General features: G+C 52.7%; 2 protein-coding genes across 7 annotated transcripts in view; both read right to left on the bottom strand.

The window, feature by feature from the left end:
• The window catches only part of LOC132216525 (leukocyte immunoglobulin-like receptor subfamily A member 6), a 31341-nt gene that overhangs the window by 11151 nt on the left and 1635 nt on the right, over positions 1-18555 (bottom strand). The gene's annotated exons all lie outside the window — the stretch shown is intronic.
• LOC132216517 (leukocyte immunoglobulin-like receptor subfamily B member 3) overlaps positions 228-18555 on the bottom strand; it is a 53886-nt gene continuing 35558 nt past the window's right edge. For 2 of the 4 annotated variants that reach the window (XM_059665762.1, XM_059665763.1), the window contains exons 2-13: positions 8963-9129; positions 8808-8843; positions 8360-8644; positions 7911-8213; positions 6120-6407; positions 5661-5966; positions 5170-5451; positions 4570-4869; positions 2649-2765; positions 2098-2153; positions 1180-1344; positions 228-1101 (exon numbers count right to left, since the gene is read on the bottom strand). In XM_059665762.1, the coding sequence (XP_059521745.1) occupies positions 958-1101; positions 1180-1344; positions 2098-2153; positions 2649-2765; positions 4570-4869; positions 5170-5451; positions 5661-5966; positions 6120-6407; positions 7911-8213; positions 8360-8644; positions 8808-8843; positions 8963-8996 (2316 nt within the window). In that variant the 5' untranslated portion in view covers positions 8997-9129 and the 3' untranslated portion in view covers positions 228-957. Of the gene's footprint in view, positions 1102-1179; positions 1345-2097; positions 2154-2648; positions 2766-4569; positions 4870-5169; positions 5452-5660; positions 5967-6119; positions 6408-7910; positions 8214-8359; positions 8645-8807; positions 8844-8962; positions 9130-12576; positions 12875-18555 lie in introns of those variants that run through there. The other 2 variants (XM_059665764.1, XM_059665765.1) reach the window with 2 other exon arrangements.

Raw genomic sequence — 18555 nt, 5'->3', positions numbered from 1 at the left:
ATGTATATATGTGTGTGTATTTCATACATGCATGTGTATATGTGTGTGTATTTCATACATGAATAAGTGTTGACAAGTATTTAGCAGAGAAACTTTCTGAACACTAAGGTCATTTTGCAGGAAAGTGGTTTTTTTAAAATATATATATATAGTTTTATTGATTTCAGAGAAGAAGGGGGAGAGAGAGAGAGAGGAGAGAGAGAGAGAGAGAGAGAGAGAGAGAGAGAGAGAGAGAGAAATCAATGATGAGAGAGAATCACTGATCAACTGCCTGCTGCAGGCTTCCCACTCGAGATCACGCCCACAACCCAGGCACGTGCCCTGGACTGGAATCGAACCCAGGAACCTTCAGTCTGCAGGCATATGCTCTATCCACTGAGCCAAACAAGTTAGAGCTGCAGGAAAGTTTTTAATTATAGATTCAATGTATTTAACATACATGACAGTTCAGGTTCATATTTCACCCACATGAGTGAAATCATACCATTCTTGTCCTTTTCTTTCTGCTTTGTTCACTTAGCATGATACTCTGCAGATCCACCCATGTTGTGGCAAATGGCAGTATTTGATGTTTTAGGGTCGAGAAATATCCTGTTTGTATAGTAACCACATCTTTATCCCATTATCAGTTCAAGGACATTTACGTTGTTTCTATGTTCCATTTCATAGGTTTGATGTATGATATTTACATTTTCATTTATTTAAAGCATTCTCTCACTTCTGTTTTGTTCTAAATCCACACATTGATTATTGAGAAGTCTTGCTTTGATTCCAAAATGTAGGCATATTGCTTATAGAACCAAGTGACTTCCAGAGGGTCCCAGGAGCTGCGGAGAGCACATTTGGTCTCCAGGCTGGCTGAGGTCATTAGCTGAGTGTCCCTGGGTTAAGTTCCCATACCTTCTAGGGTCCCTGCAGGCCCCCTCCCTGGAGCGTGGGGTCTGGGTCCTTCCTGGGCTAGTGGGTGGCTAGAGCAGCGTACAAGCTGGGCTCTTCTGGGGGCTCCTCTGATGGGGAGGATGGGGGTGCACTTGTCTGCCGCCTAAGGGCCAAGAGGTTCAGCTGGGCGTAGGTCACATCCTGGGGGGCATCAGGTGCAGCCTGGAGCAGGGGGAGAGAGGGGGATGACACTTGGTGGGGATTGGGGAAACTTGGAGGTCTGCAGGGAATGGGACCCACCTGACTGTCCATCTGTCTGTCCTCTTCTGCTTGTCTGCCCTTTGTGTCCAGCAATTCCTCCGATTTAGAGGAAGGAGAGGTGGCCATTCCCTGCCTGGGTCTTGGTGTTGAGTGGTTCACCTGCGCATATGTCACTCCCTGGGGGTCTTCATCCTGCCTGTTCTGCTGGAGACAGTGCCTCCTGTCAAGTATCCACATGTTGCCAGAGAGATGATTTACATTTTAAATAGATCAGGTCCCTCTCCTGGTGGAATCTGCAGGGCTTTCCTGAGCTTCGGGGCCTCTGGATGCTTCTATGGTTCTGACTCTTATCCTAACGCGCTCTCTCTTGCTCACTGGGCTCCAGCCTCATGGCCCATCCTCCTGAAGAGGCATGTCCTGCCCCAGGACCTTTGCACCCGCTCTTTCCCTGTCCCCCCACCATGCACTCTATCCCCTCCTCTTCCTTCATGTTCCTTCACAGCACTATGCTCTCTGGGACACTGTCTGCTTGTTTGCATATTGTCTCGGTCACCCACAGGGGAGCTCAAGGCGTGTGGAGACAGTGTGGCTCAGGGCTGCACCGTGGCCCTTAAATGGAGCCGGTAAACAGTGAGCCCTGTCACATCTGCTGGGGGAATGAATGAAGGGGATCGAGGGGACCTGTGGGTGAGTCCCTCATTCCTGCCTCCTCCTGAGACCTGGGGCTGCACAAGGTCAGACAGAGGATGAGGGGCCACCACAGGGGACTATGTAGGAGGGGCCATGAGGTCACAAGGAAACCAGGAGAGTGAGTCACAGCAGGACGACCTGGGGGCCCAGAGGGAGGTCAGTGTGGACGCTGCTGAGAAGCAGGTGAGGTGGGACAGGGAAGGGTCCATTGGATTAAACTGGGCAACAGAAGGTCCTTGGTGGCCTGGAGAGGAGCAGGGGTCTCACCTGAGGGTCCAGCTCCATGCTCTCCCCAGGCTGCGGGTCCTTCATGGCAGCATCTGCTGGGGCAGAACAGGGGTATGTCTCCTGGCAGGTCCCCGAGATCTCAGGGCAGCAGACCCACCTGCTCCCAGATGGGCCACTAACCCAGGGTGAGGTCACACAGTGTGCATCTCAGTCCTTCTCACCCTGACCTACACCCTCCCAGCCTAACCCTCCCCAGCCCCTCCTGAAATCCCTGTGCCCCCTCCCCAGGGCAGCTGTCTCTTCCTCTCACAGAGGGGCTCCAGCTGGGCTGCAGCTGGAGGAGGAGACAGGAGGGTTAGGGACGGGGGGCAGGGTGTGAGGGGGTGGGGAGGTGGGCCAAGGTCAGTGAAAGCCTGGGGCCTTTGGGACAGGCTGACGCTCTATCGACTGAGCCAAACCAGCTGGGGCTCCACATTTCCTGATTTGAGGTTCTGGAGAAATCCACTCAGCTGACCTTCTCCAGCTGTTTGGTTTTCCTGTGGCAGGTGCTCTGAGCATCCCCACCTGTGACCCAGGTCACCCCTACTCACCCGATGTGCTGCCTTTGCTCTGATGCCTGAAGCGGAGGAAGAGGAAGAGAAGGAGGGAGAGCAGCAGGACGAGGGCCACCGAGACCCCGATCAGGATGATCAGGTTCCATTCGAGACCTTGAACACAAGTGATGTCATGACTGAGCCAATGACGTAATCAATGAGCACCTACTGTGTGTGAGGCACATGCTGGGGTCTGTCATTCATCTCTTCTAACTTCAAAATAGACATGTGTCAGGGATTGCTCACCCCACTACCCATTTCACTGAAGCTCAGAGAAGCTAATCAAAGCCCCAGGTCACCCAGCCTGGGTGGGGCAGGGCTGGAACTGGAACCTGGGACAGGGGGATCCCTGTGTGTTGTGTTTACTGTTATTATTGTTTTAATCTTCACCCAAGGATATTTTTTCCATTGATCTTTTGAGAGAGAGTAGAAGTCCGGGCGGAGGGGGAGAAAGAGAGAGAAAGAGCGAGAGCAAGAGAGAGAGAGAGAGAGAGACATTGATGTGAGAGAGACAAACTGACAGGTTGCCTCCTGCTTGTGCCCTGACCAAGTTGGGGGACCAAGTCTGCAACTAAGGTATGTGCCCTCGACCAGGGACCAAACCTGCAACCCTATAGTCAGAGGGCTGACACTCTAAGCGACAGAGCAAAACTGGTCAGGGCTTTATTACTATTATTGTTATTATTATCACTACATGCTCGATGCATGAAATTGGTGCAAAATGCTAAGCACTCACAGCACTAGCTTCGTCTGGAAGGTCATCCAGAAGGATGTCTGGATGGTCATTCTACTGTTCGGTCTAATTAGCTCATTATTATATAGGATTGTAATTATTACCCAATCTGTCCCTGTACCTGCAGGTAGACCCACCCCTCTCCATCCCAGCCCAGATCGCTGTCAACTCTGCAGCCTGACCCCCCTCCCCTCAGTGCGGCCTGTGCAGGAGGGAGGGCTGGGTCCTTCCTGAGCTCTAACCAGGGCCAGCTGCGTGCTGAGGGCCTTCCCCTTGAGGGAGGTGGGGGCCTGACCCACAGCCCATGGACCAGGACTCAGAGGAACAGACGTGTCCAAGGTCCCACAGGCGGGAAGGATCACAGCTGGGATTTGAACCAGGGCTGAGGCTGCTTCTCCTGACTCCACGGCTGCTCTTTGGAAGGCTGTGGAGGATACTCAGACACCACCTGAGTCCCCAACACACACACACACACACACACACACACACACACACGCACGCACACACACGGGCACACACACACACACTTGCACATGCAGTGCCCTAACAGCCTTTGGAGAACTTGGTCCCAGTGAGCAGGAGGAATGCTCCTCAGGCCATTACCCAGGAAGTGGCTGAGCCAAGACCGACACTGAGCTCCTCCCACCCACCACCTCCCCCCAGACCCTCACTGAGTCCTCTGCAGGCCTGACTTCCCGTTGGGGGACCGATCCTCAGAGGCTCCTCAATCAGGATGGGAGGTGAGGGGTGCGGGGCCACTCCTCCCCTGTGGTCCCCCAGCATCTCCATTCCCCAGCCCCCCTGGGAGACAGGCTGAGCCCCAGCAGGGGTCCTGCTCTCTGGGGATTGGCCTCTGCTGGTCACACTCTTGTCTTGGTCTCTGGCTGAGGCCACAGGACTGGGGACTGGAGGGTCGGGGTGGGCGCCTCTGGCTTTTCTCCTCCTGGTCAGCCCCATCCTCACCAGCCTCCCTCTGCCCACGGGAGCATGTCTGGGTCTCAGGGAGGAGGATGGGGATGAGGCAGGGATGTGAGGGGCACTGGCTCTTTCCATCCCACTGGGGGTGAGAGTTACCTCTGAGTGGCACTCCACCGGATACTCCCTCAGCCCATTGCAGCCTAGGTGCTCTGGTTACAGGCCCTTGAACTGCCCTGAGGACACAGGGGTGGGGCTGGGGATACTCACCTGAGACCACCAGCTCCAGGGGGTCACTGGGCTGTGACAACAGGTAGGGGGAGGTGCTGTTTGAGCCATAGCACCTGTAGGTCCCCTGGTGGCCTGAGGTCACAGGACTGAGGGTGAAGTTGGCCTGAGAGGGTGCAGACGTGTTCTGCAGACGAAGGTGCTGGGGAGGGTCCAGTGACCCCTCCCTGTGCAGGTGGAAGGTGTCAAACCAGATCTCAGAGCCACACTGCAGGGTCACGGTCGCTCCCCTGGGCACTGAGGGTCCCGGCTGGGCTGAGAGGGAGGGTTTCCTGTACATTCCTGGGGAGAGGAAGGTGTGACGTGTAGAGAGCCACCCCGCCCCTCACGCCCCTGACCCTGAGCTGAGGGACCCTGTCCTTCTCCAGAGACTCTGTCTGTGACCCCTCCCAGCTCCTCTCAGTCCCCCTGGGGGGTGTGTTTATCTCCATGGCCTCACCCCCTTTCTCCCTCCCTCCCCTAGGCCTCTGCCCAGCTCAGCCTCTGCTCCAGGCCCCTCTCCTGGACCCCATCACCCCCAGGTGACCCTGGGCCCAGAGCCCTGAGCAGACCCTCAGGACAGGGGCAGGGCTGGCTCCTCACCTGCCACCAGGATGTCCAGGGGGGCGCTGGGGGCCGACCACACAGAGGAGAGGCTGTGTCCACTGTAGCATCTGTACCGGCCCCCGTGGGTGCGGTTCACGTGGCCCAGGGGGAAGTGGGGGCTGTGCTGCCCATGGAGGCGCTGGGGGTGTGTGAGCCCCTCGTCCTTGGTCAGAGCGAATGTGTCAAAGCCGGCCTCCGCGTGGCACTGGAGGGTCAGGCTGTGTCCAGGCAGCACCAGCGAGCCTGGCTGGGCCGAGAGGGCGGGCTCCCTGTGCACACCTGGGAAGAGGGGACAGTGGCACCAGGGGACACCCCACATCGCCCACTGGGCTGCAGTGAGAGGTCTCATATGTCCCTCCCTTAGCCTCCCGCCTGTGGGTCTGTCCCCATGAGGCCAGTGTCACTGATGCCATGAGCTCAGGGCTCCGCTAAGATCAGGTATTTGGGCCCAAGACATAGATGCGTTTGCAGCCGGGCCTGTCCCTCACCTGTGATGTCGATGTGCAGAGGGGCACTGGGCTGTGACCACGCGTTGGGGTAGTCGCTGGAAGAACCATAACATCTGTAGGTCCCTCCATGGGAGGGGCTCACAGGGCCCAGAGGGAAGATGGCCCTCCATCTCCCATCATAGGCCCTGGGTTCTGCTTCCATGTGTCGGGGTGGGTCAGCCCCTCCCTCCTTCAGCAGATGGAAAGGGCCCGATGTGAGGTTAGAGCTACAGGAGAGGGACACATTCTCTCCTGAGGCCACCACAGGGCTTGGCTGGGCTGAGAGGGAGGGTGCATGGCCCACTCCTGAGGGAGGAGAAAGGGTCTGTGTTAAAGGGACCGTCACCCTCATGCCCCAGGTGTGTTCTGTGAGAGGTGAGGTCCCCTGAGGCCACATTATATTCCCTCTGCCTGTGACCTGGAGCCCACAGTGGGGAGGGGATCCGGTGTCTCCCTTACCTGTCACCACCAGGAGCAGGGGGTCACTTGGTTCTGAGAGTATGTCCCCAGTGGTGTAATATGCACACTGGTACAGGCCTGCGTGGGGCTTGGTGATGGCTTTAATTAGGAAACCGGCCTTGTTGCTGGAGTTCTGTGGGATCCTTATTACCAAGGGGTTAGAGCCCCTCTCTTCATACAGAACGTAGGCACTAGCCTGCAGAGACCCCTGACACCAGATGGTCACGGGGCTCCCCTTGGTGATGATGGGGCCTGGGTCAGCCCAGATGGAGGGTTTGGGGACGTCTCCTGGAAAGGAATCAGACATGAAAGGTTCTGGGGAGCCCTCATCCCCTCATGACGTCATGAACGAGCCAGTGATGCCATTTAATGAGCACCTACTGTGTGTGAGGCACAGGCTGGGTTCTGTCACTCACCCCATCTCACCACACAGCAGTCAGGCACCAGGCATTTCTGACCCCACCACCCACATCACTGAGGCTCAGAGAGGTTAACCACGCGCCCCAGGTCACCCAGCCAGGACAGGGCAGGGCTGGGACTGTAACCCAGGACGGTGTGTTCCCTGTTCTGTCCTCATGCTGCCTCCCAGTGTGACACCATCTTCGTGCTCTGGGCTCCTCCTCTGCAGAGGCCTGTCCACGTACCATCCAGAGCTGAGGGTCCTTCCTCATTACCTGCTCCCAGCACAGCAGGGACAGGAGGTGCAGAGTGAGGGCTGGATTCTTAGTCTCTTCCAGATCTATCCCCACCCACAGGCTCCTGAAGCCCCCTGGGAAGGTCAGGCTGGGCTGGGTTTCTGCCTTACTGAGCTCTGTGAGGCCCTTCTGTCACCTCATCTCCCAGCAGCCTGTGAGCAGGATGGGACCAGGGATGAGCAGACAGGAACCCGACACTCAGAGGAGAGAAGGGACCGCCCAGCCCCACAGCAGGAGCAGCAGAGCCAGGAGCTGAGCCAGGGCTGATCCACCCTGTTCCCTCCTCTGAGCTGAGCCTGAGCTGAGGGGTAGGACTGGGTGCCTAGACCCCTGTCCTGCCTGTCCCTCCCTGTACAGTGTCACTGTCACTGAGACAGAGCGGACTGGTCCCATGACATCACATCCTGGGGGCTTCCCTGTGAGGCCCCTCTCCCAGGAGGTCAGGGCCAGAACCGACAGGAAATCTGAGCTCTGGATAAGGATTCTCTCGTTTTACACTTGGAGACACTGAGGCCCAGGCAGGGGAAGGGTGAGTCCAAGTTAGAGACTTCAGAGGTTCCAGAACTATCACATGGCTCAGCCCCTGTCCCCATGGAGGCACCCACCACCTCCCCACAGAGATCCCCGCTTGCCCCTCTGTGGGGAAACTGTTCCTCAGAGCCCCTGGGGCCCGTGGATCCCTGAAATCTGTCCCAGCTCCTCGCAGCATCAGGACACAGCCTGCCCTTAGTGCATGGGCGGCATTAGACACTCAGACTCAAACCTGCCCAGGGGTTCTGTCTCCCTGTGAGCAAAGAGCACCCTCTAGGTGGGGTCCTAGGGCCCCAGGGTCCTGAGAAGGACAGCAGGGGGGGGGAGTGTCTAGGGCTGACCCTGGAGGCCCCCTCCACAGAGTCCTCACTAAGTCCCTCCCACTGCCCACCTGGCACCTTTTGGACCAGGAGAGGGGGACGGGTGTAGAGGGGGAGAGGGTTCTATTAGGTGCTGATCTCCTCTAGGTGACCATCACTAGAGCACCCCCTCCCTTTCAGCCCATGATTCTTCTGGGGACGGGACCCGTGCTGACAGCTCAGCAGACAGGGTTAGGGGCCCTCACCTGAGACCAGGAGCTCCAGGGCATCACTGGGGTGTGAGCACACCTGGGGGCTGTTCCTGTAGCAGCCATAGCATCTGAAAATCCACTTGGTGCTGCGGGTCACGGGGCCCACAGGGAACAGGGCCTGGGACTGCCCACTGGGCTGTGGCTGTGAGTCCAGGGTCCAGGAGAGCCTGTGATCTCCTTCCTTAGTCAGAATGTACCTGCCAAATTGCTGCCCTGAGCCACACCTGAGGGTCATGTTACCTCCTGAGGTCACCACAGGGCTGGGCAGGGCTGAGAGCCTGGGTTTGTTGTAGGATCCTAGGAGAGGAGGAGGCAGCGTGTTAAATGGGGCTCACACCTCCCTCACGTCCCCCAGGGCTGGGCTGTGAGAGGGAGACACCCTGAGAGCAGACCCCCTTCCTGAGGGCAGGGCCTGAGTCTGGGACCCCTGAGTGTCCTCTCACCTGTCACCACCAGCTCCAGGGGGTCACTGGGCTCTGACCTGCCAGCGGGGCTGTGGTAGAGACAGCGATATATCCCTGCATAATGCTGTGTCATGTGTGTGATGGAGAAGCTGGCCTTGTCCCCAGGCTCCTGTGGATTCTGTGTTTTCCATGGTGCTTGGTTTCTCTCTTTATCTAGACGGTACTTCTCAGCCCCTGGGGTCCCCTGACAGGTGATGGTCACGGGGCTCCCCTGAGGGATCAGAGGGTCTGGCTCAGCCCGGAGGGTGGGCTTGGGGAGGGGCCCTGGAAGGAATCAGAGGCTGGGTCACAGGACATTCCCACCCCTGGTCCCCAGCCCTTGGTCCCAGATGCCCCCCATCTGTCTGATAGAGCCTGCCCCAGCTGCCTGGGGGGTGGTCTTTGTTCCCAGTGAGGAGTGGGACCTGGGACTCCTGGGGAGACTCACCTGCCTGCACTGGGGTCCTGAGGCCCACACTCAGCCCTGGAAGAGAGTCCCCGTGAGAGATTTGCCCTGAACCCTGAGCAGCACCCTCCTCCCCATGAGCCTCCTGAGTCCTGGGGTCCTGACAGACCAGGGCTCCACTCCCTCTCCCATCTCACCGAGGCAGAGCAGGACCCTGAGGGTGGGAGTCATAGCATCTTCTCCCTGTGGCCTCAGCTGAGCAGATGGAGGAGGCCCCGGGGCCAGCAGAATGGACAGACAGATACACAGGTGGTGGTCACTTGGAGGCTGATCCTCCCCGTCAGAGGGTTGTCACATCAGCAGCCTATAGGGGAGGGTACAGCCTCTCTAGCTGCCTGGCTCTCATTTTCATGGTGAAGCAGGAAATAGACCCGGAGCCTACTGAGACGCCCCTTGCAGGTGAGGTGACCCAGGTCATGTCCTTCCCTGTCAGAGCCTCCCCCACGGGCTCTCCTCCCTCCTCAGCCCGTCCATCAGCACCTCCCTGGGGTCCTCACCATGGACAGTGCCACCGGGGCCTGGAGATGCTTCAGGAAGACCTGGGTCCCTGTGGCCTGCAGAGCTCAGATCAGCAGGGACACGCTCACCCTCTCACTGTGCAGCTCAGGGCGATGTCCCTGTGACAATGAGCACAGAGGGGAAATGCAGGGAAATAAGGGAAGGAAACAGGTCCCTTCTGTGGCCCCAGAATCTGGGTTTTCTTTCTATCACATGTTTCTTCATGAACTTCTCTTTTTCTCAGCCACAGCCTCCAGCCCCTCCTTCCTGGGAACAAGCCTCAGGGTCTTTCCCCCTCAGGGCTCCTGGTTCCTGGGGCAGCGCTGTCCCTCTGGGCCCATGGCTTGTCCTAGACAGTAAGAAGCTGTCGTTTGGTCTAGAGCTTTGATTTGTTGAGAAAAACCCCATTTATTTAAATACTTGTGTCCCACCTGCTTTCTTTGTAAATTGAGCAACAATGTCTTGATCAGGTGTTTTCTTCCATTTTTTTTTTTTTACAAGAGATCACCTGGTGTAATTTACTTACTCTTCAATGAGTTTATCTCCTGGAGTGTTACAGCAATACACGGATTCAATGCCCAATGACCTTAGCAGGACAGTTTCTCTGGAATTTGCCATGAACTGTCCACTGTCTGCATGAGCAGGAGTTCGCTCTCCCCAGGTGACTGTGGATTATTGCGCTTTGCCACCAGGAGTCCCTGTGCTGCTCTTTGCTTTGTACACGGAGCACCTCTCTTGCCCATACAGAGTTCAGTTTCATCTCCTGCATGCTGGGGTCCAACCCCAGCAGGTGCAGGGGTCCCAAATGGTGTGGACGGAGTCGGCGAAGAAGGAATGACACTGAGGCAGCATTCAGTTGATCAGCAGCCTAGCCAGGATCTCTAGTCACAATCTCCTGCCAGGTTCTGTTTAGGATCTCCAGCCAGGTTCTGTGTCTATGTTCTCTTGCTAGGTTCTCCAGCCAGGTTCTCTAGCCAGGTTCTGTAGCCATGTTCCCTCGCTAGGTTCTCCAGCCAGGTTCTGTCCAGGTTCTCCAGCCAAGGTTCAGTCACCAGGTTCTAGTCAGGTTCTCTTGCCATGTTCTATCCAGGTTCTGTAGCCAGGTTCTGTCTCTAGGTTCTGTGTCTAGGTTCTGTGTCCTGTTGTCTTGTTACATCTGTATTTATACCAGTTGATTCCAATCCTATCAATCTCTATTCCAAAGGTTAGGGCATTTCTTATCTCCATTCCAGGGAGTAAAGTTTATGTAGCTTAAGCATGATTGTTCGTAGTTAAAGTGATTAATTACCCGCTTGGCACTTAGTTAAGGGGTTTAATTCCCTCCCTAACATCAGGGGAAAATCCCTACCTGAGGAAACAACCTTTCTCCGAGAGGTGACCTTGGTTAAAACACATAGTGCCAAGAAGGTGAGCAAACATATTAAGAACAGTATGCCATATATGCCAGGTCCCTTGAAATAGCAAGGATGGACCAGCTCCCGGAAAATTCCCCCTTTTTTATTTTTTAAAAGCAGGCATTAAAAAGAAAAACCCCAAATGCTCTCTTGTATCCATTTTAAGAGTAGGATTGGCGCTTTCTGCTATTACCTGAGTCCTGATCTATCACCCCAAGGAGAGCTTGCCAATCCTGCACTTTCCCGGGGTGGTAAGGCTGCAGTGGGGTTAAGGATAAGGCTCCTTGGGCCTACCTCCTCCCATGCCTTTACATTTACCTTTCCTTCCTCATAAAAGCATGGACAGACTTCTTGTATAAAACGTTCTGTCTGACTGGGAGTAACCTTAATTCCTCTGCTAGCAAGCATATGTGTTAAAAGATCAATACAGAGTCCTATTTCTTTAGACTCAGTATGGCACATCTTCTCAATCTAAGAATCAATACAGAGTCTTCTTTCTTTGGACTCAGTATGGCACATCTTCTCAATCTAAGTTCTGTACTATCCACCTTCTTACCCTACTTATCCTCTATAGGGGGGTCTGCAGTACCCTGTTGGAGTCCTATCCATCCCGAGTATGGGGGTTCTTAATGAGGGTGCGGGGGCTTACCTAAGGGAATCCTGTTCCAGGGGTTCCCAAAGGTGTGGACAGAGTTGGTGAAGACTATCTACCCTCTTCCTACGATGGAGTCCTATCCGTCCCGAGTGCGGGGGGGCTTACCTAGGGGAATGGGGGACTTACCTAAGGGTCCCTGTTCGGGCGCCATATGTTGGGGTCCAACCCCAACACCTGCACACACACCTTCAGCTTTAAGGGAAGCTGTGAGCTTCCTCTGCTCCCTGAGACCCCGCCTGCAACCGGCAGAGCTGGTCTGAACCACAGCTTCCACACATATTAGTGCTCATAGTTAGTCCTGCTCCCAGCGCCCCCCACGGCCAGCGGCAGGAGCGTCACTCACATACTTTTGTTCTTCTTTTCCCCCTAACAAGTTTGAAAACACACACACACTTTAATTACTTTAAAGAGGAAATGAGAGGGAGAGAGAGACAGAAACATCAATGATGAGAGGCAATCACTGATTGGCTGCCTCCGGCATGCCTCACACTTGGGATGGAGCCCCCATCCAAGGCACGTGCTCAGATTGGGAGTTGAATCATGACCCCCTGGTTAATAGGTCGATGCTCAACCTCTGAGCCATCATGACAGGCTCTTATTCCAGTTTTAAAAGCTTGTTGTGTGGATTTTGACGAGAAACATCCCTCTCAGACATACGTCTCGCCTCTCTAAATGCGTTTGCTCTGCCACAGTGTCTATGACACCAGTGTCCAATGTCCGGGGATTGTTCAGAAGACCTGGCTGCGTACTGGGTGGGCCTGGAGTTACTTGTGTGATTTCACTTTTCAGATGACATTTTGACTGGTTTGACAATGCTTCAGATTTTCTATTTATTCTAGTGGCCGTCTTGGAAAATAAATCCTCACATCGCACCAAGGCAGAGTATGGCCCTGAGGGTGAGGATCATGGTGTTTCCTTCCTTGGTACCTGGCTGTGCAGATGGAGGACACCAAGGTGCCGTCAAAATGGACCCACACAGGTGTGGCCACTGGGAAGCTGGCCCTCCGTGTCTCAGGGCTGTCACCTCAGCAGCCCCACAGGAAGGGGAACAGTGTCTCCCAGATGTTTAGCTCTCATTTCCCTGATGGATCAGGAAATAGACCCGTCATGAGAGGCCTTTGCAGGTAGGAGACCCTGTCAGAGCCTCCCCCACAGGCCTCCTTCCTCCTCAGCCCGTCCATCAGCACCTCCCTGGGGTCCTCACCATGGACAGTGCCACCTGGGCCATGGAGACGCTTCAGGAAGATGTGGTTCTCTGTGGACTTCAGAGCTCAGATCAGCAGGGACACACTCACACTCCAACTGTGCAGCTCAGGACGATGTCCCTGTGACAATGAGCACAGAGGGAAATGCAGGGAAATAAGGGAAGGAAACAGGTCTCCCCCTCTGGCCCCAGAGTGTGGTTCTCTTCCTATCCCAGCGCCTGGTCACTCCCCTTTCTTGCAACAGCATCCACCCCATCAGGGTGGGAACTCGCCTCTGAGTCCTTCCTCCCGTCAGTGCCTTGTTCCTCAGGAAGATCTCTCCTCCTGTCCCAGGCCCCTGTCGTCACAGTCAGTGACTATAAGTGTGTTATTGCTCTATAAGTATGTATTTGGGGAACAAAACTGATTTTCATTCATTTATTTTTATTTTCAATGCATATTTTTATTGATTACCGAGAGGACGGAGAGGCAGATATAGAAATATCCATGATGAGAGAGAAACATGGACCAACTGCCTCCTGTACACTCCACATGGAGAAAAGAGCCCAAAACCGGGGCATGTGCCCTGACCAAGAAGCGAACCTCGACCTCCTGGTTCATAGAATGACGCACAACTACTGAGCTATGCTGGCTGGGCTGATTCTTATTTAAATAGGCCTCCATTGTCCATTAGGTGTGTGACCTTCACCGTCAAGGTACAATCTCTTGAGTCTCAGTTTCCTCTCATGCAGCACGTCGTCAAGAACACAAGTCCTTAGAGTGGTTGTGGAGTCGGTGCCACGGGGACCTGGAGGGAGCCATCCCGGTTTATTTCCACACCTGACTAAGCCTGTGAGGTGAGCCATGAGCGGTGTTGTTCCGAACTCCGCAAGAGTTGGATGCTATACCCACGTACAAATCCCCATCTGCTCCTGAGACTGAGAAAGGCTGTGCACACTGTTTCTGAAACATGTGGCCGTCCTCAGTGCCCAAAAGGGGAAGTGGAAGTTCCCCAGATGGAGAGGGAAGCTGAACAGATAACAGGGGCCAACGTTGAGTGGCTACTGTGCCTGGGTACAGCCAGAAGTCATCTGTGTGGAGTTTCCCAACTCTGTGTGGACAAGAGTCCCAGGTTCGCCACACACAGAGAGGGCATCTGGACTCAAGGTGAAAGTTGGAGCAGGGTTCTCCCCTCCACATGCTTTGGATACGGGCACTGGGGCCTCTGCCCACAGACCCAGCCCATGGTCAGCACTGAGCCACACCCCCTGTGTGTGAGTGAAATGGATTCAATTTATTCTAGCCGAGCATGGGCATCTGCCCAGGTGTGAGTGTGAGGCTCACCTTTGGCGTGGGCCCTGCTGGGCACATCACAGTCAGATGCTAACTTAGGGAGAGTAGATGCCACAAGGCAGGGCAGACCTTTTGGTAGAAACAATGAAGCACATCGATCCTACTGTTCTTGGTGGATTTGTTGTTGCAGCTAAGAACTTGCCCTCAGACCCCGTTGCTTCTGATTTTGGAGCGGAATCATTTGAAGATGGACTTGCTGACTTCAGCACATTGTCAAAGGCCAACAATGAGGGCCTTTTTAGTTCAGCCACATCCATGTCATCTTTCCACAAAATGTGCTTGAGAAAGTGTCAGCCAACAGTGAGGATGTACCCCCAGCCCTGTCACCAGAGATCAGAACTCCAGCCACACCCTGCTCACCACCACCTGGGAAAGACCCAGCAACAAATAGGATTCTTCCTGTCCCTTTAAACTGAACGATTCAGTTCAGCCTTTCCCAGGCAGTGACCACCCCAAGGAAAAAGATGCTGATGTGTTTTGGGTTCCATCCACCTCTGCTACTGCTGCCACTGCCAATAAAGAAGCTGAACCAAGCCATTTTGTTAACTTACCCTTTTTTGAAGAAGGTGTGATTGAATGGGACAATAGGGAATGAATGTGAGAGAGAAGAGCCGAGACTTAGCAGTGACTATTGCACCCAGCACATATGAGATTCAGAAGCAGGAAGAATTCTCCTGTCCTTCGTCAACCATATAGTATTCTCCTTCTTGAACAGTGAAGCTATTTTCAGTGTGTATCAAAACTACCTGTGAGCATGGGAATACAAAAGGCTTGAGATTGCTGTAAATGTGAAATCGTAATAATGACTCATAGTGCCATGAAAGACTATCTACAGAGTCATTAATGGGGGTTATCATGGAAACCCCTCCAAGAAACAGAACACTAGGAATACATGAAACTCATTTTAATTGAAGAATGTTTAAACATCTGACAATGAAAGGAGAGAATTGATTTCTTGGACAGCAACAGGCATCATAGTAGAGAATTACATGAAATCTTAGTCATGGATCATGGAAATGTCTAAGACCTAAGAACAAAAAGTAATTTGAAATAAAAAATGTTTTCAAGTGTCTTAATGGAAATAAGACATTTGCAGACATGCAAGGTCTCTATTATTTACACACTCACTAAAAGCACACTAAGATAGTAATAAAACCAACCGCACAACAGGCAAAAAGTAGAGAGACTGAGATGTAAAAGTGAGAAAAGTAATGGCAAGACTAATAAACTTTGAAAAAGCATACATGTACATATATTCACATATACATTTTTAATTAGTAAATTTTAAATAATATTAGGAGTGTGTGTGTGTGTGTGTGTGTGTGTGTTTGAGACACATGCACACACATAGCTTTTGAAATTAGATACAGGTTCAGCTAACGTGTAGTGACCTTTTCTCGTCTAAAGGAGATAATGAATAAAAAAATGGTTCAAAAATATAGATATAAATACCAATATTAACAATGGTGTAACTATTCCAATTGGAAATGCATGTATAACCTGCAAACTGGTTGAAGTAAATATATAAAACAAATAAATCTGAATCAATTTAAAACTGGATTGGAAAATGTTTAAAGAGCTACTTAAAACAAACCGTATGCATTACTTAAATAAAATGATGCCAACAATTCCAAATTACTTACTTATTATCAAAATATTAGGACTTCTGCTCAAGATAGCAGAGGAAGTAAAGAAAGTACTGAAATCCTCCCATGACCACAGTGAAATCACAACTAAACTACAGAGCAAGCAGCATTCAGAACCACCTGGAATCTAGGTGAACAGAAGGTCCCAGGTAAGGATACAAAGAAGAAGCTGCATGAAGGTGGTAGGAGGGTAGAGATGTGCAATGAAGTGGAGCAGGTATCAGGACTTTTTTTTTTTTACTTTGTTCTTCTTGGTTTAAAAATAATCCCACAGCCCAGCCATTGTGGCTGGGTTGTTGAACATTGACCTATGAACCAGGAGGTCACCGGTTTGAATCCCAGTCAGGGCAGATGACTAGCTTGCAAGATTCATCCCCAAAAGGGGGTGTGCAGGAGTCAGCAGATGTTTTTCTCTCTTCAATGTTTCTATTAATCTATCCCTCTCTCTATAAAATCAATAAAAACATAGTTAAAAGATCAACCAAAGGACTTGTATGCATGCATATAAGCATAAGTGATGGATGTGGACAACAGGGGGTGAGGGTGAGGGCAGGATTGGCGGGATGAGGGGACATTGGGGGGATAAGGACACATTTGTAATATCTTATTCAATAAAGGGAAAAAATAAATTAAAAAAGAGTAAAATCAATAAAAATAACAAAATAATTGCAGGTTTTGAAGATACCACATTATGTTGGATGGATGTGGCCCAGCATGAAGGGGTGTATAGATGTAAACCCAAACCAGCCATGTGGGATGGACCCTCATGTTACAGGGTGAGAACAGAAAGGCAGTGGAGGACAGTGAGCGAGGACAGGGAGGGAGGGAGAGTAGCCCAGGTGGATGGAGGGGGCGTCCTCTACAGGGACATGGCCCACTTTCTCCTGCACCCAAACCTCCCCTACCACGTCTTTTCCCCTGGACGTCCTCAGCAGACAGTTTCCCCAACTATGGTCCATATTCTCTTTCAGCACCTCCTGGGGTTATCAGATGGGCTCCAAGGCTCCCCCACTCTGAACGGTGCATTGTTGCCTCTGTGTTCACATCCTGGCTGCATGGAGGGTCCTTCTGGTGTCGTTTCGAGCCTGAAATAGCAGCACCCCGAGCACCACCAGGACCAAGCCAGCCATGCCCATCCGGATGAGATTCCCCACTGTGTAGTCTTGCGGTTTGGAGGCTGGAAAATGTGGACACAAAGGTCACAAAGGTCAGGGCAGACCCAAATCTCCAGGGTTTTGATGTCAACCCTGGTTCCCACCTCCCCTTGACATCAGCGTCCCTGTGATGTCTGAACTCAGCACCTGCTCTGACTGACCTTGATAAGAGTTAGCTGTGCCCAAGAACTGAAGGTGAGGGGAGAAATGGTCCCAATTCAGAAATAACTAAGAGCTGTGTGTCCTGTGTTCAACCATAGACTCAAGACCCCATGACCTTATTCCCCTACAGCTGAGAGATCTCACATTTTTAACAACTGGGGACCCAGGGTCCATGGAGGAGTGGTTGGTGTCAGTGGCCCCTGAATCTCAGGAGCACGAAGGGGTGAAAATCTGGGCTGGATCTCCTTCATCCCACCCATCCCAGGCCCCTCCTCTCTGGGGTCCACATTTTCATCCTCACCTGGAATTGTTCATCTATTAATTCTCCTATTAACTCATTTATTTATTTATTAAGTATATTTTTATTGATTTCAGAGAGGACGGGAGAAGGATAGAAAGAAACATCAATGATGAGAGAGAATCATTGATTGGCTGCCTCCTGCACACCTGCTACTGAGGACTGAGCCTGCAACCCGGGCATGTGTCCTTGGCCAAATTCATACCTGGGACCCTTCGTTCCATAGGCCGACGCTCTATCCACTGAGCCAGCCAGCTAGGGTTTAACTCCTTTAATCTACATTTATACAAATGAATACCTACAGTGGTAGATATATCTACCAAATGAATAATGTGGGCATATGAATGCTAATGATGTGAGCTTTTGATTTACCTCAAAGTACAGCAAAGGTCATAACCAAGGGAGTCCACACTTCTGGCTCAAACCTTAAGTCACAGAGATAACCCCCCTAAATTCATTATTGGGTGAGCACCCACAGTAGGAAATCATGTCAATCTCTTCCCTATTTTGCTATAAAACCCGATATTTTAACAAAATTATTGACCTTTCCTATTTAGTGATCCATGCAATAACTCTAAATGTCAGCTCCACAATTCAGAAAATGCACATTGATGATCAGCGTTACTCAGTTGGGTTAATTTCTAAATTTTTGACACAACGACAGTTTTGTAATATGCGTCATGCGGTTAAAAGTCAGAGAAAAGATAATTATGGGGATGTGTATCTGTCAGGCAAAGAGAGGATTCCTAGCAAACACTAATGAAACAGAAGAGGCGCTGGGGTGTGTGAGTCCCTCGTCCTTGGTCAGAACGAATCTGTCAAAGCTGGCCTCCGAGTGGCACTGGAGGGTCAGGCTGTGTCCAGGCACCACCAGCGAGCCTGGCTGGACCGAGAGGGTGGGCACCCTGTACACACCTGGGAGGAGGGGACAGTGGCACCCAGGGGCACCCCACATTGCCCATTGGGCTGCAGTGGGAGGTCTCACATGTCCCTCCCTAAGCTTCCTGCCTGTGGTTCTGTCCCCAAGAGGCCAGTGTCACTGAACCTCATGACCTCAGGGCCCCAGTGGACACACAGCACAGTCATTTGGGGCCCAGGAAACAGATGGGTTTGCACAGGGACCTGTCCCTCACCTGTGACCTTGATGTGCAGAGGGTCACTGGGCTGTGACCACACGTTGGGGTAGTCGCTGGAAGAACCATAACATCTGTAGGTCCCCCCATGGGAGGGGCTCACGGGGCCCAGAGGGAAGATGGCCTGCCACCTCCCAGCATGGATCCTCCATTCTGCTTCCATGTGTCGGGGTGGGGCAGCCCCTCCCTCCTTCAGCAGATGGAAAGGGCCCCATGTGAACTGTGAGCTACAGGAGAGGGACACGTTCCCTCC

Source organism: Myotis daubentonii, chromosome 15 (assembly GCF_963259705.1).
Source record: "Myotis daubentonii chromosome 15, mMyoDau2.1, whole genome shotgun sequence".
Lineage (NCBI taxonomy): Eukaryota > Metazoa > Chordata > Mammalia > Chiroptera > Vespertilionidae > Myotis > Myotis daubentonii.
This window is presented reverse-complemented; position numbering and strand designations above follow the sequence as displayed.